At 36.2% G+C, this 15,295-nt stretch overlaps 1 protein-coding gene across 8 annotated transcripts in view; it reads left to right on the top strand.

Annotated features, from left to right (window-relative positions):
* FCHO2 (FCH and mu domain containing endocytic adaptor 2) overlaps positions 1 to 15,295 on the top strand; it is an 89,518-nt gene that overhangs the window by 56,476 nt on the left and 17,747 nt on the right. For 3 of the 8 annotated variants that reach the window (XM_072031477.1, XM_072031476.1, XM_072031479.1), the window contains 8 exons: positions 2,049 to 2,106; positions 4,272 to 4,447; positions 5,006 to 5,020; positions 5,451 to 5,475; positions 6,206 to 6,248; positions 6,868 to 6,962; positions 11,486 to 11,989; positions 13,599 to 13,702. In XM_072031477.1, the coding sequence (XP_071887578.1) occupies positions 2,049 to 2,106; positions 4,272 to 4,447; positions 5,006 to 5,020; positions 5,451 to 5,475; positions 6,206 to 6,248; positions 6,868 to 6,962; positions 11,486 to 11,989; positions 13,599 to 13,702 (1,020 nt within the window). Of the gene's footprint in view, positions 1 to 2,048; positions 2,107 to 4,268; positions 4,448 to 5,005; positions 5,021 to 5,450; positions 5,476 to 6,205; positions 6,249 to 6,867; positions 6,963 to 11,485; positions 11,990 to 13,598; positions 13,703 to 15,295 lie in introns of all 8 variants that reach the window. The other 5 variants (XM_038171023.2, XM_072031474.1, XM_038171027.2 and 2 more) reach the window with 5 other exon arrangements.

Here is a 15,295-nt window from a genome sequence, read left to right as displayed (position 1 = left end):
TGAAAATATTAATTTTAACTTCTTGTCTGAAGTTATACAGGCTATATGCTAAAGTAACATTGCTGAGAAATAGCTGCTTCAAATACCTTCTCAAGATCAGAAATACTTAGATAAAAATATTAAGAAAGAAATTGCATACTTTAAGAAAGTTAAGATTTTAGTGCTTTGTACAGATACAATTTATCCTAGAGATTACTCAATAAGCTAAAATAATGCAATGAAAATATCTTCTTCAAACTGAGTTTTTTTTTTTCACAATTATAAACCTAAACAGACAGATTTGTCAGCTAAGTTGTTTGTGCTGTGTGTCCCCAGTAATAATATCTTTTACATATATGGCCTGGCTGGAAGAAAAATTAAATGTTGTCTATTTGAAGATTGTTGTTTTTCAATTCATCTTAACCATGAGTGATCCAAATCTATTGAAAAGTGTCTATTATGACAACTAAATCACTTCAGAATTCAGAAGTTGTAATAAGAACATGTACCTACCCTCTAGCTGTATGTTTTTGTTCTGTTTACTTTGATGTCAAGTTTCATTAGTGTTTTTTGGCATATAAACAAGGTCGGCCTGAGGTCAAGCGTAGCTAAGAACCCTGATTTGAGCAAGTAGAGCTAAGGTACTGGACCGTGTGATCCTACTCTTATTACCTTTTTTTTTTTTTTTTTTTTGGAGGGGGGGGGTTGGTGGTGTTATTTTATTTATTTATTTATTTATTTAAAATCAATTGCTGGTGAAGGCAGTCTTCCAAATTCCAAGAAACTGCATCTAGACGTTCTGTTTTTAAAAGTTTGTGTTTAAATATATTTTTTTGCTTTAGTTTGTTATGCTGTTTAATTAGGTACTGTATTGTATCTCCTATATGTGATCATATTTCTTACTCCTTTTAGCATAAAGTTTGGTCTATATTTAAATTCATTACACTTAATTTAGAAGTGTTAGATTTAGAGAGCTTTACAGAAAAGAATGTATCTTAGTAAAATATGAGACATCACATTTGTGATGCCTATAAAATGAACAGAAGAGCAACTGTATGTTATTCTTCCTCTGTAATTCTAAAGCTATTCAGGTTGAATATTTCTTTAAGCTTGCCTTCAAATTTTAGGTGAAGTCAAGTGGCTGCTTGCTAGCCAACTGGAAGTCTCTAGTATAAGTTATTTTCTTGTATCTCATGACTTGTATCAGAAAGATATATTTTGGCCATAATACATGTTTCTTTTTCAGTCAACTGCTTACCCGTACATTTTTTCTAATAGAGAAAGGATAAACTTACTGATACATCAGAATAAATCACTTTCTATACAAATCTTGACATTATTATGTTTTTATAAATTCATTCTAAATCATTCTAAATGATTTTTAGCATAATTCTCTTCAATTTATGTTTAAATGCGTGGAAGACCTGAAAAACTGAAATGGTTTGAAGTTCCTGAATGATTATTAGCTTTGAAAATCCAGGGCAGTGCTGAGGATGTATTTTTAATTTTCATCCATGCTTTTTAACTGATGTGCATATTCTTTGCTAAAGCAGGCTTGCTGCCTTATCAAGGGGGAGAAAAGTTGCAATCTGTATAGCCTGGAATGCTTTTACTCACTTACTGAAGTATTAACTAGTGCTTAGTAAATGTTATATTCCTGCACCATCAGAGCCTCAAAGGGCTCAGCTGAAGGAATTAGAAGTAGCAACTAGGAAAACATTTGGAGCCAAAAACCTGTAGACTTATTTAGCACTCAGCAATAAAGGTAACTTGCTACTGACCTTTTTGCTAACCTACCAGTAAAAACAGTTGCATTTAAACTGCCATTTTTCACAGGAAATTTAGGGGGTTTTTTGCTGCACTCTGTTCTGAGGTATCTTGCCTGTCACTCTACTTCCGAATTATAGACCATAACATGAGATAACTGCAATAATTATTGGTGAATAGTGATGACTTGCATGAGCTGTCATAATCAAATTTTAATCTGTCATTGACATAAAATCCAGTCTGATGTAAGAACATGTTTTAATTACTTGTCAATACCACATTTTTTGTTTGTTTGTTTTTAGAACATCCCTGATGTAGATGATGAAGGATACAGCATTAAACCAGAAACAACACAGGATATCCTTTTTACTATTGTTGTACCAAATTATTTGATGTTGTTACAGTTCTTTGAAGAGTGCAAGTACTGATTAAATCTTTAAGTAAAGGAAGACTTCATTCAAGCTTATGTTGCAACTTTGTAGTCTTATGCTCATAGCTTCTGCAAACCGTACAAAATTTTGTCTGGCCGAAATTTTTTGTGTATAAATGTTAAAATTTAGATCAGACATCATAGGAACTGTAAAAGTTTTTTATGAAGACTCATGATTTATTCTGCTCTTCCTTTGAAGGAAAATATTTTTGTCTTCTTTTGTTCTCCTATCAGAAGCAGAGGCAGGCTGTATTCAGGAGCTGAAATCCGGCTTGCTGTAGATCTAAGCAAGCCTATGATGTTAGCAAGATCCTTAATTTTTTGAAATGTTTTCACTGATTTTTTGTAGGACTAGAAATAAAAGGTAAATTTACACTTTACATTTATCTTAGTGACAATTTTTAACAAGTAGAAATCACGTTAAAGTGAACCAGTTCATCACTATTTCTGTTTTCATCATCCCTGCAGAATATGCTTCTGTTGCACCCAGAGAAGATTCCTGTACTGATGAAAACAGTCATGTTCTCTCTCGTTTAGAAAACAAGTATAAAAGTGACAGAATTATCCAGTTCTGTGGAGGGCTTTATTTCATGTTTTGCATATATTTATGAAATGCAGTGAGTAACATCCATTCTTTGAAAAAGATTCACCCAGACATCATTTTCTCCACTATCCCTTTTGTCATGAAGAAATGGAAACGGCCATACATCTAGTGACAAAGTTCAATGATTTGCAATCCCTTCACCTTCAGAAGCTTTTGACCAGATTCAGGAAGTCATCAGTTCATTTCTTCTTTTCCTCTCACTAGCATCCAAGAGTGGATATTTATTCTGCTGATGGGAATTCTTAAGGTGATTTGTTGGAGGACATAAATTTACCATAATGGCAGTCTATCTTAGTAAGGCCAATCATAAGTGTTGGAAGAACACTCATCCTAAAAATTACTGGCTGACCTTTTAGTTCACGTCATTCAGATCAAAATAATTTTTGACAGTAACCATTTAATAGATCTGCATGCAACAGCCTGATTTGTAGTAAATGAGTCATAAAACTGAGTAACTTTACAGGCAAGGCAATTTTGTGAAATGAAAAATGGCTTGTCTTAAAATTTTCTTTTCAAGATGTGATCCATTTTAGAGAACGGATAGCCTGTAAGATGGAGACATTTGAATTTTTCTTCACTAGATCTCAGGGATTCTTTAAGTTAAATTGGATTTGTATTGCATTTATGGTTCAGGGTTTTAATCTTTGTCAGGAAATACTTTCAAGAGATTTCATTCAAATGGCTGGCATTTTTTCAAATGGAAAAAAAAAAAAAAAAAAGGGAAGCAATGTATAGGGTACGTGTTCTCCCCCCACGTGGCAAGAAAATTTTGAGTAGAGAAAATTTTTTACCTTGTTTCTTGTCAAAACAAATGCATCTTTTAAGACTTAGCATAGGCCTTTCAGAGGTTTTTCCCAGTGCAGTATATGTACCTAAAAAGAATCTTAAGTCTAAATTCATCTATATATTTTGCTTGTGTTGAGGGCTGAGTTGTCATTGTGATTCCTTTTTAAGGAATGTTGACATTGTTTTAAGTTTTAACCTTTGTTGCAAAATTGTCATGCCACTCTGCAAAAATGGCAAATTGTGGTGGCTGCTGCTGCTTCCTCTGCTGTTATGGTTGGTACAGGTACTATGGCATTCCATTGCTATTTAGAAAGCCTAGAGTTTTCCCTTACTTGATTTTTAAGGATTTCTGCAATTCATACATTTTTCATACATGCATTAGGATCCTTGGTGGAATCTTACAAATCATTAATTTAACATACAGAATTGTTGCCAATGCAAAATCTTTATTTTTATCTGGATGCCTTCAAATATGCTCATTTTCAGTTATAGGATGTAGTATTGCCTTTCATAACAGGGGTACCATTTTGAAGACGAGTGGGATATGAAAACTGAATTTTTTTACTCTGTCTTGTGGGATCTATTTGAGATGTCTGTATAACTCCACAAATAGTTTAGGCAGTACTGTTTATCAGTTGTGTATGAATTTGTAATTTGTAAAGTAAGTGAATTTGTAGTACTTCCACCTTAACTGAGAAAAACATACCAAAGAGAACCACTTCTATTCATCCAGTGATTCTGACTCTGAAGATGATGAACCCAGGAGGTTCCATATAGAAATAAAACCTGTACAGCCAAATAATAGCTCTCAGTATACCATGCCTTCCTTGGATGAATTAAAAGTATCTATAGGGAACATTGCCCTTTCTCCAGCAACATCCGTAAGTAATTTTGTTCTTTGTATTTTTAATGAATAGAGAAGAAAAGCGATAAGAAATCTTTACTGTAAACATGTAATTTACCGTCCAGAATTTATTCTAGGTTAAAATTTTATTTTTTTTTTTTTTACTGTGCACTTGATTATCTTTCATGCGGTTTATCACAATTTAATGTTAAGTAATTTTCTCAGATTTTAACGTCTGAGAAGTGCTCAATCCTTGTCTTTCCACCGTTGCCACCACAATGAATTTGAATAAATGTGGAGTTAAGTGTACATTGCATTGCCTACTTAGTTAACTGATGAGTATTTAATAATATACAAACCTTTAAAATTGATTATATGATGTAGGTACGTGCAATTCTTAAAGAGCATCTTTACTGTATGTATTCTGCCAAACCACAGTATTATCCTTTATACCAAGAGATGAAATTAGAAATAAATAGCTTTGAAGTATTCTAGTGCAATAGTCAGAGTAGAATTAGGATGGCTCTGATTTCAAGGAAAGTAATACTAAAACATTAACAGTGATTTTTCTTTTTTTTCACCCATGTTTTGAAAGCAGAGACACAGTCCTGTAAGTACAGAATGGCTTTTTATTCATGTTTTCAAATGAAAATCTAGTAAGTCTACTATGTGAGGGAGTTGAGAAAATTTTAGGAATGTTTCTATTCTTATCTGTCAGACACGATGCAGCTTTCATGTTATACGAAAGCTGTGAAATTCTACTGGCCTAGCCTGAAAAGAGATTTGGTAATACTGTTCCCTTTGTCAGTTCTGCAATCTTCTTTCCTGCCCTTTCATATCCTGTGTGACAGGTTTGCAGTGGTTGCTGTGTCATGGCTCTAGTTCTATTATTCTGCAAGTTCCAGAATGTTCTGCCTGGCACTGAAAGTAAAATATCATGGAAGATTGAGTGGAAATATGAGCCCTGGGACTATTAAGTGTTTTTTTTGGCAATTGTTGTAACAACAACAACAATAATAATATTTTTTCTTCTGTTTCAGGCACAAATGAACAGAAATTCATCCAGTAAGTACAATATTTAACTTTTAGTCTATTTATGTTAGTTTTTCAATTTAGCATGAAAATAGTTTTTTTTTTTTTGGTGCCTTTGTGATATTTCTTTTGAACTACTAGTGGTAAATTCAAAGGATGAAATTGAGTTATGTGGTCTAAATTTCAAAACCGTAGAAAATATGTGAAGATCTCAGTTTCTATGTACTTAGCTGTTCCCTGTTCTGGGAATCAGATGAGGCTGTCTGTGACATTGCTGAGGAACAAGTCCAAGAGCAAAGGGAAATGACTCTTGTGTAAGTTCTTAAAACCCTTCCACCATCTCTAGTTAGGTGAGATCCACAGATCTACAAATCCACTAAGTACTATCTTTCAGAGAGAAAGTATATCCTCTAGGTTTTTTGTATGTGTGGTTTTCTTTTTTTTTTTTTTTTTTTCCCCAGTAAGAAAAAAGAACAGGTTTGCTGAAGACTAAAATTGGTGTAAACAGAATACTATAAGGATGAAATTTCAAACGATCAGTACTTTCTCCCAAACTGTACTGCTCTGTCTAGTCCTTTCAGAAGGTATTTCAGGAGATCTGAATTTATGTTATCAGAAATAATGCATCTTCTTTCCATTTTAATAATCTGTGATAAAGTTTGAACTACAGTGGTAAGCATTTACTACTTCTGTGTAATAAAGCTGAAAGATTTTTATTTTAGTGTATCACAGCTTTGGTCATACTACTCTGTCCTTTGCTTAGGTGAGGAGTTAACAAAATCAAAACTTCCTGCACCAACTAATGAGTAAGTTCAACTTTTATATTATGTTGAATGAAGTTTGGGGGGAATTTGTTCTTATTTTGATCCAATACTTAGAAACTCATTGGAAACATTAACTGCTGTTTTAAGCATATCTTGTGTGGTATGAGTTAAAGACTAATCTTGTAATGATTCCTGTTCACTTGTTTTTGCCCTCCTAATGCAGTTGCTTTGTTGTGATGTCTCAACTGATATTTAAAATTACATAATCACTAAATACTGTTTTTTATTAAAAACTCATGTTTAAACTGCCAAGGTTAGTTTCCATTTCACAAGCCCTAGATTTATATAGGTATATATTCATTGTTCATATATATGTTTGATGAAACAAATCAGTTTGTAAATATAATTCTTACTGAAAATGAGGATAAGTACTAACATAATGATATATGCCCAAACACAAACTGGCACCAGGGTGATAAAGCAATCAGTTCAGATAGTTTACTTATGTGTGAGTTCCTTGACCTACAATTTGTAAGTATTTTTTTATTTTTAGATGCAAGGACTAACTAATGTAGAAGATGAACTACCCAAGTTGTAATTTGATTTTTTTTATAAGTATATATGCCTTTCACTTACATTCCTATTGTAACTCTTACTGTAGAAAGGGGAACAGTGACCTTCTGGCATGGGATCCACTCTTCAGCAGTTCTCTTGAATCATCCTCTTCAGCCTCCTTGGCATCCTCATCCTCCTCAGGTAACATATTTTATAGTAAAAAATGTTTTCTGCATATTCTTCAGGGTCTTCTGTTGTTGCTTTTTTAGTCATTGCAAGGGAATGTGCATAGATACGGAAGTGAAAGAACTTTTAAAAGCAGTGTCGTATGTTATAAGTAATACACGCCAATAATGTAGTATGTCAGGCTTTCAGGCTAGGGAGCAAGTGGGAAGAGAGAACACAAGAAACCTTAGGAAAATTCCCTCTTGCTTTTGTTTTTATCTCCTTTTCTCCCTTTCCAAAAAATGACAACCTATTCTGGAGGACTAATGTAATCTATTTTTTCAGCTGGTAGGGTTGAGAGACGAAATGGAGGTTGTTGAACAACTGTGACCCAAGCTGAGCTTGCACTGTGAATAGGGATGGGTTGCTTCTTTCCAGGGAAGCCTGCTGAGCTGTATACTATAAAGCCACTCCAGAACTTTGCAGTAATGAACCTGCTTTCTATAGTAAACCGTGATTCTATTAGGAGATGTGTGGGCAGAATCCAGGGGAAGTGGGAGAAGAATGGCAGGACTAAGACTGAAACAAGGGGGAAGTTTGTGGCACCACCTGAGAGCAGGTGAATTTTATATATATGAAATAAATATGCTGAAAAGAAGTTGCGTTTTCTCAAAGTAATCTGTTTTTTTGTAGCATAGTATTGCTTTGGTCTGGCGTTGAAGTCTGTAAAGGAAGGGAGAGGATACTTAGTTTGTTCTGCTAGTGGTTGTTAGTGTCCATGTCCGGGGTCCCCATCACAAGAAGGATCTTGATCTATTGAAGAGGGCCCAGAGGAAGGCTAAGAATCTGGTCTGAGTGCTGGAGCACCTCTCCTATGAAGAAAGGCTGAGAAAGCTGGAGGTATTCAGCTTGAATAAGAGAAGGCTCTAGGGAGAGTTCATTGCATCTTTTCAATACTTACAGGGGGCTTGTAAAAAAAAGATGGAGAACAACTTTTTGCTCAGGCAAACAATCACAGGACAAGGGGGGATGTTTTTAAAAGCAACTTAAAGAGGGGAGAGTTAGATAAGAGGTTAGGAGAAAATTCTTCACTCAGAGGATGGTGAGGCACTGGAACGTGTTTCCCAGAGAAGTTGTAGATGCCCCAGCCCTGGGGGTGTTCAAAGCCAGGTTGGACAAGGCCCTGGGCAGCCTGACCTAGCAGGTGGTATCCCTGCCCATACTCTATCCCTGACTCCTACTTCAGTCATAGGAGCTGTCCCACTGCTATCCAGCAAGTTCATAGCCCTACAAATCCATGCTGATTTCTAATTCATTGTGTATATTCCTCATACCATGTTTATTAGTTTACAGGCATTTCAGAAAGCTGTCCCAGCATGTGGAGTTTCTAGAAAGGTTTTCAGCAATCTGTCTGTAATGGTTCCTTGTAGGCATTTCCTTGCTTACATGCAAGTGATGGAGATGACCCTTCTTAAGCCCCATTTTGTTGATTTTTGTAATCTGTTCCAGTCACATGATGATTGTGGATAAGGATGATGATTTAGTCCCTCATCATCCTTATTAGGCCAGCCATCCTATTGGTAAAAATGTCTTTGTGCCATGTAGTGAGATGGATCCAGTGTCTCCCAAGCAGTAGCTGATCTGTAAGCAAGGTACCATGGCCAAAGAACCTGCAACACTGTCACCAGCTGTCAAATATTGATGTGTCCTGTTAGTGCCCTTCTGACACCCTTTCCCCTCACCAGCATGATTGAGTGGAATACCACACGGGCCCCTGTGCTTTTGACTACTGCCTTCAGAGCTCTGTAGATGTTTTTGATACTGTCCATATTTCACCTAGCAGTATCATTTATGCACCACATGGAAGAACTGCAGGGGATAGTAGTCAGTGGGTTGAACCATCTTCAGCAGTCCCTCTGCCGTATCCCAGATCCAGGCCTCCAGCAGGCAGCAAACCTCTCTAGTTGGTATCTCAGGTCAGCAGATGTGTGCCTTTGTTGCTTGCAGCAGGGAGTCAGTCACCTGTTATAGTGATTTACCATTTCTTCCAGGAGTTCTTGCATGGTGTAGGATCAGGTGGGCCACGTTCACTGCTTTAACGTCCATCTGGCTTCTCTTCAACTGCAAGGGCAGTGAACCTCCTCTGTAGCTGTAAGCTCTTGGAAGGGGCAAAAGCCTTCCACTTGGTGCCAGAAGTCACCAGCTTTCATCCTTCCCCTTCTCTAGAGGTTGTGCTTACTTTAATAGTGGGGGTGGACACTGCCTGCTTCTCTACTGTGGTTGGGGTCTGAGGCTCTTCAAGCTGTTGTGTCTCAGAGAAGATCTGTCTCCCTTTCATATTCTCGTATGCTGCACAGCCTGCTCATTCCCTCCTGTGTCTCCTCCACTTGGTGGCATAGCTCCTCTAAGACAGCACTGCAGCTGTCCTGTAGGACCAGGGGATCATCTGTCCTGGCATCAGAGAGAGGCCACAGGCACTGCCTGCAGCGTGGGACTTGGAGGGCCACATTCACCATCTGAAGCTCTGTCTGCAATCAGATATTTATTGCTACCCATCAGTAGGAGGGTAAAGCAGGTTAGGAAATGTTCACACAGTCCTTCCTGTCAACTGAACTGGAGAGAGTAGCCTCTGGCTGATGAGTAGTGACAGATCACTGGGATCAGTAGCCAGACTTCAGGAGGATTCATCTGCACCTGGCCTGGTACATGAAAGTGCTTAGGCACAGAGCCCTATGTTTGATTGAAATTGTTGAAATATAATGCCTCATGGGTGGAAGTCAATTTTAGATATGAAAGTCTGTTTTAGATATGAGAATATCTAACTATCTACATATTTTGCCTTTGCAAATTTTATCTGATGAATAATTATTTAAAGGATTGTTGTTCAAGGAATTAAGTATGGTATTTACATTAGTGAAATCATCCATGGAGTTAAATAGCAAGTGAGCGTGCTAAAGTGTTATCAAATTAGTAGTACCTTTGGGAAATTTTTTACTTAATTGCAGTAGTTCATATTGTTGTTTAAATCAAATTAGCTTCTGATGTTCATTTACCTGCATCTTAGTTCTGAAGACCTCAAAAAATACATACTTTGATCTGAACCTATTTTGAGACCTATGGAAATCAGTGTTATCTTCATCTTGAATGTTAATAAGATAAGCTTATAAGACAAGATGCTCAGAACTTTTGAAAAAAATATTAAAATATATATAATTATTTACTTATTTTGTATACAGAATATGTAAATATGATCTAGCGTGTCCCATGGATACTTTTTTTACTGTTAAAACATTTCATTAGATACTGTTTTGTAACTCTGTTAATCATTGAACACCTAAACCACTGTGGTATTTGAGCAGGCATTGGTTTATGCAGAATAGAGGTAAACTCTGGTCATCCGTGAATAGTCCTGTTTTATTAGATGTTTAAACTAACTTTGTTATCTTAAACAAACAAAACAGACGTTTTTAGTGAGTTGTTGATACTGTAAAAATGCTTTTTGTTTATCTTCCCCATTTTCATAAACAGGTATTTTTAAAATAGCATTTCCACATTGCTTTTGTATAGGATTTGTAGTAGTATTTCAAAGTCTTTGAATGGTATTTTAAATATCTGTTAGAAAGGGAGAGCTGTGTTAGGTCTCTATTTGGTCTCAGGGAATGTACTTGTTCACGACAGAAAGATAGCTGTAGTGACTTACACTTCTGACGTGAACTTTCAAATGTGTTGCTCTCTTTAATTCTCTATGCCACTCTGCTGTTGCTCTTAGCTTTGCCAATCTGCAAGATGTTGAGAGTTGACTAACCTTGCATTTGCTGCTTCTGTTGTCATCTACTGCAACAGGCAACAGCCAAGTGCAGGGAATACTTGTGGGAAACTCCCATTTTCCAGCACCCCAAAGACTCTGGGATGAGAGCAAAAATAAACTGAGGCAGCTGATGCCTCATGCATGCAGTCACTCACTAGAATACAGACAAAAATATTAAACAGGATCTCATGACATCATTGTCTTCATTCATTTACTGAGCAGCCATTTGTGTTAGGCCTTTCCATTACAAGCATGGAGGATTTAGAAGGTACATAGAAGGATAGGCTTGATTAAATAACTTTGAAAGAAATGCTGTGGAGAAGAAATAAAAATGGATTAGGATACCAAAAATAAAAGAAAAAGTCAAGAGGAAGTTAAACCGCAATAAAGAAGAAGTCAGAGGAATAAGCAAAGTCATGAGAATAAAGGTCTTAAGAGGAGAAAAACACCATAAATTACTTATTGGCCTATTTAACAAATGGAAAGTGACCTGGCTGAAAGTATGAACAAAGTACCTATGATATGTGGCTGTTTTTTTGTTGTTGTTGTTGTTTTTCCTTTAATTGTAAGTAGTGGGATTTTTAACCTAGTAGAACAGTTTAGTTTTCGTTTTTTTCTTCATGCTGGCTAGTAATCATCATGCAATGATTATTGAATACACCTTTTAAGTCTGGATTTATATTGAGATTTATATTGAAATTTTTATCATTTCAGTGTTGCCTCTAGTTTCAATTCTTCCCTTTTTCTTCAGCTACTCTAAGAGAGCACAATAGGAGTTGCTCTTCATCTACCAATGATTTGCCTGGGTGTAGAGTATCTCAGTCTTTGCTTGGACACCAGACAGATTCTGGGTCTAGAAGCCCATCCTCACCAGACTTTACCATTAGCACTTTGTGCAAATCTGGTGTTACAGAAGCACCATCAGGGAGTACTTTATCCTCTGTTTCATGGTCTCTGAGTCAGTGGATTTCCTTTGCTGATGAACTTCTTACAAGTAGAGACACAAGCACAGACAAGAAGGAGCCCCCAAAATTGCCATTCACAACTGAAAATGCCTGCCTTGCCTCTTCTGCTTTGCTTGGGAATTCTTCCAACAGCTGTGCTTCTGAGGATCAAAGTGACCTTTCAAATAATGGTATATGCCATGAACAATTATTCATTGAAGAAACTGGCACTGCTGCTGAAATTTCTTCCACATCATCTTCAGCACTACTGGAATATAGTTTAGTGTCTCCTTGTGTTCATACAATTAAGGGTATGACAAGCATGCATTGTGTACTGCTCTTTGCTAATAACTGACTCCAAAGCTTTGGACTGATTTTTCATTTCATTATTCTTGCTCACCCGATGTTAAAATTAACTTTGTCTTCTTAACTTAAAATGTACTAAACAAACTGCTTGTTAGCACCAACTTCCTTGAAAGTTAGGACATCAAAATAAATGTTCAGCTTGACATCATAAGAAAAATTCGAATTATTCAATTAAAGGCATTGCTTTTTCTTAACTACATGAAGCTTAGCTTTTCTAGAAATGTGAATGTACTTACCTGTGATGTCAGAGAGCAGGGAAGTCTCAAAGATTAAATGATTTAATTTGCAAAAACAATTCCATTCTTAATCAGATGCATTCTGAACCAGCTTTGTATATAATTTCAGATTAAATAAATACATTGGAATAAGAATAGTACTTTTTTCATACTTGTTATTTTGAAGCGTGTATAATGTTGTGGTAATGCTATTAAGAGGGCAATAGGAAAGAGCATTTGGGCAAGTGTGCTGTGTTTCACTGAATACCTTTGATACTGCAGCAGACTACTCAGTGTTCGGTATTCACTGCCTTCCTTGGGCACAACAAGAATTTTAAAGGAACTACTGATATTTCAGAATTGAATTTGTTTGGGGACATTTCGGTTTGCAACTTTTAAGGTGTATGTGGTCAGTATTAGCCTGATTTCTTCCAAGTCAGCAATGAAACTCCCATACTTCAATGATGGTAGAGTTATGCTGAATGACTGAGAAAATTCCATGCTTGAAGTTGTGTTTTATATAACATTAACTTAATTATTTAAGAAAGAACCATCCAGAATAATTTGAGGGAGACGAAGTACTGGAAATGTAACTATGTATAAGGGTTTCATTCTATTTTGAAGTTAATTTTAGATGGGGCATACTCATTCGATGGCATTTAACATTTATTTTGAAATGCAGTTCTATTCAGAAAAGTGACTGTGTAAAAGTGGCATCTTTGTACTGCTGCCACCGTCTGTTAGTTGCATCTGTTAGAAGGACATGGGGGCAATATTTTTAATCACTTTTTAGTTCTGACAGGGTCAGCTAAGAGATAATAAGGAGTTACTGTGTTCTTGCAAACGCCAGTGTAATTTACTGAATTATATTTTTTGCACTGGCATTTACATATTGGAGTCAATATGATTTCAAAGAGCATAATTTTAAGCAAACAGTTGCCCCATTGTCAGCCAGGACCAAATACGAATTTCCACTGAATTTTCCATTTATGGTGAGGCATGAACGATTGCCCTGTTTTCTGAATCCATTTAGATTACACTCAAAAAGGAGCTCAGGGAAGACCATCTTTTTACCTATAAACCTCCAGGAATAGTTGATATAAAGTCATTTGAGAGCAATGAGAAAGCCCATGATGCCATTTTTAGAGTCACTTTTCAGGGCATCGTATAGCCATATTTTAAAAGCATTTTTGATTAGTGGTAAATCTTACAAAATGGAACTTGCAAAGTAGGGACTTTGAATAGAAACATAACTTGCATTTATTTATTCAAGTGTGTACGTATTTATGTTCAATGTGACCTTTCTAATATTGATTTCCTTAAATTTGCTTTCTTTCAGCAAGACCCACAACTCCTCTTTCTGTAGGCACCATTGTACCCCCACCAAGGCCTGCCTCAAGACCAAAGTTGTCTACAGGGAAACTTAGTGGTATTAATGAAATAGTATGTATTGATTTTTTTAAATTCTCTTTTATAACTCAGTGTCAGATATACCATTAATTTACACTGTCACAGTGAAGTTACCTTCCATTTTCACCATTGCCAAATAGGCATGGAAGTTGTTTGCGGTAAACATTATAATAAAAATAATTTTTAATTGAATTAGAAAGGCCTAAAACATATTTTTTGCATCAGCCAATTGTTTTTAAGTGAATAAATAAAAAGTTTGAAAATGCAAAGATAGTATGTTTGTGGGATTAAGGTATTCAAAATATGAAACTCTAGCAAAGTCGTTAGTAAAGCTCCATTGATTTAGGAATATCACCAAAGCTCTGGGGAATGAGTGGCATTAAGTAGATCACTATCAGTTGTGTGCTGACACAAGTAGCCATGCTGTGACTTCACCCTGTCCTTGGTGCTTGTTGTTGGTGAAGGGAGGTGGCAGATTGCAGCAGCTGCCCATCAGGATAGTGAGAGGTCATCTCTGCTCACTGCCTGCAGTGCATGTCCACCTGCCAATAAAGATTTTGGCGAAGAATGCAAGTACTCAGGCAGCATATCAAACCAAGCCATGCTTAATATCTTTTCTACGAATATTATAATTCCTTGGGTTTTGTTTGACTTAGTGACTTGAAAGAATGTGACTGTGGTAATATCCTCTTCCTGTCTTTCAAAATAGCAAGATACATTCACCATCTCACTATAGACAAAATTCTGATCCTACGTGTTCACAAAACGGAAACATTTTTAACTATTTTGCTATTCTGTAATATTGTAAGGTCTATTTTGAGATTGTTTTCTCATTCCAATATAAAACTGTAGTAATTGCTCTTAGGCAAAGGAATCTGCTCTTCTTATCATCCAAATTGAAGTGAATTTAGCTGATAGCGTTCTGTTATAAAGTATGATTCTGATTAAAGTTACATTCATTTTATACTGTTGTTTTAGAAATCAGCTATTATCTCTGTACAAGTGGAAGACTGAGTTGTCTTCATTATATGTCATGTACTGTTACAACTCCCACAGTCTGTATAAAAGTCATACACTCACTGACAAGAGTGATAGAACTGAAATAAAATAACCATTGCCCACACAAATAGATGTTTCAGGAGTTTCAGTACCTTTTAGATAGGTTAATCCCCAAGTGATCATTGGTTAGTTTAAACTGATGCTTTTACAGTCAAGTGATTTACAAAGCCATTCAAAGTTTTTGGGTAGATGGGACTTCTGAAGATCTTTATGACAACTTCCTGTCCAAAGAAGGTCCAACTTCAAAATTGAATCAATTTGTTCAGGGACATGTCAACTTTTGAAAGTTTCCAAGGAGGGAGATCTCAAAACCTCTTTGGGCAAGCTGTCCCAGCTTATCAGAAGGAACTTCTTCCCATACATTCAACAGAAGTTCCTTTGCTATAGCTCTTTGCACATCTGAGAAGAATGTGACACCTTTTAGCTGGCAAGCGATTCTAGTAGATCCCTCCTTAGGCTTCTTTTCTCCAGGCTTGGGCAAACTTAGGTCCTTCAGCTCTTACTCTCTCTTATGTTCCCCAGACCCCAGCTATTTTAGTTGCCTTATGCTGGACTTGCTTCCAGATT

The sequence above is a fragment of the Anas platyrhynchos genome, chromosome Z (genome assembly GCF_047663525.1).
Source record: "Anas platyrhynchos isolate ZD024472 breed Pekin duck chromosome Z, IASCAAS_PekinDuck_T2T, whole genome shotgun sequence".
NCBI lineage: Eukaryota > Metazoa > Chordata > Aves > Anseriformes > Anatidae > Anas > Anas platyrhynchos.
The sequence above is the reverse complement of the archived record's forward strand: the minus strand, read 5'-3'. Positions and strand labels throughout refer to the sequence as shown.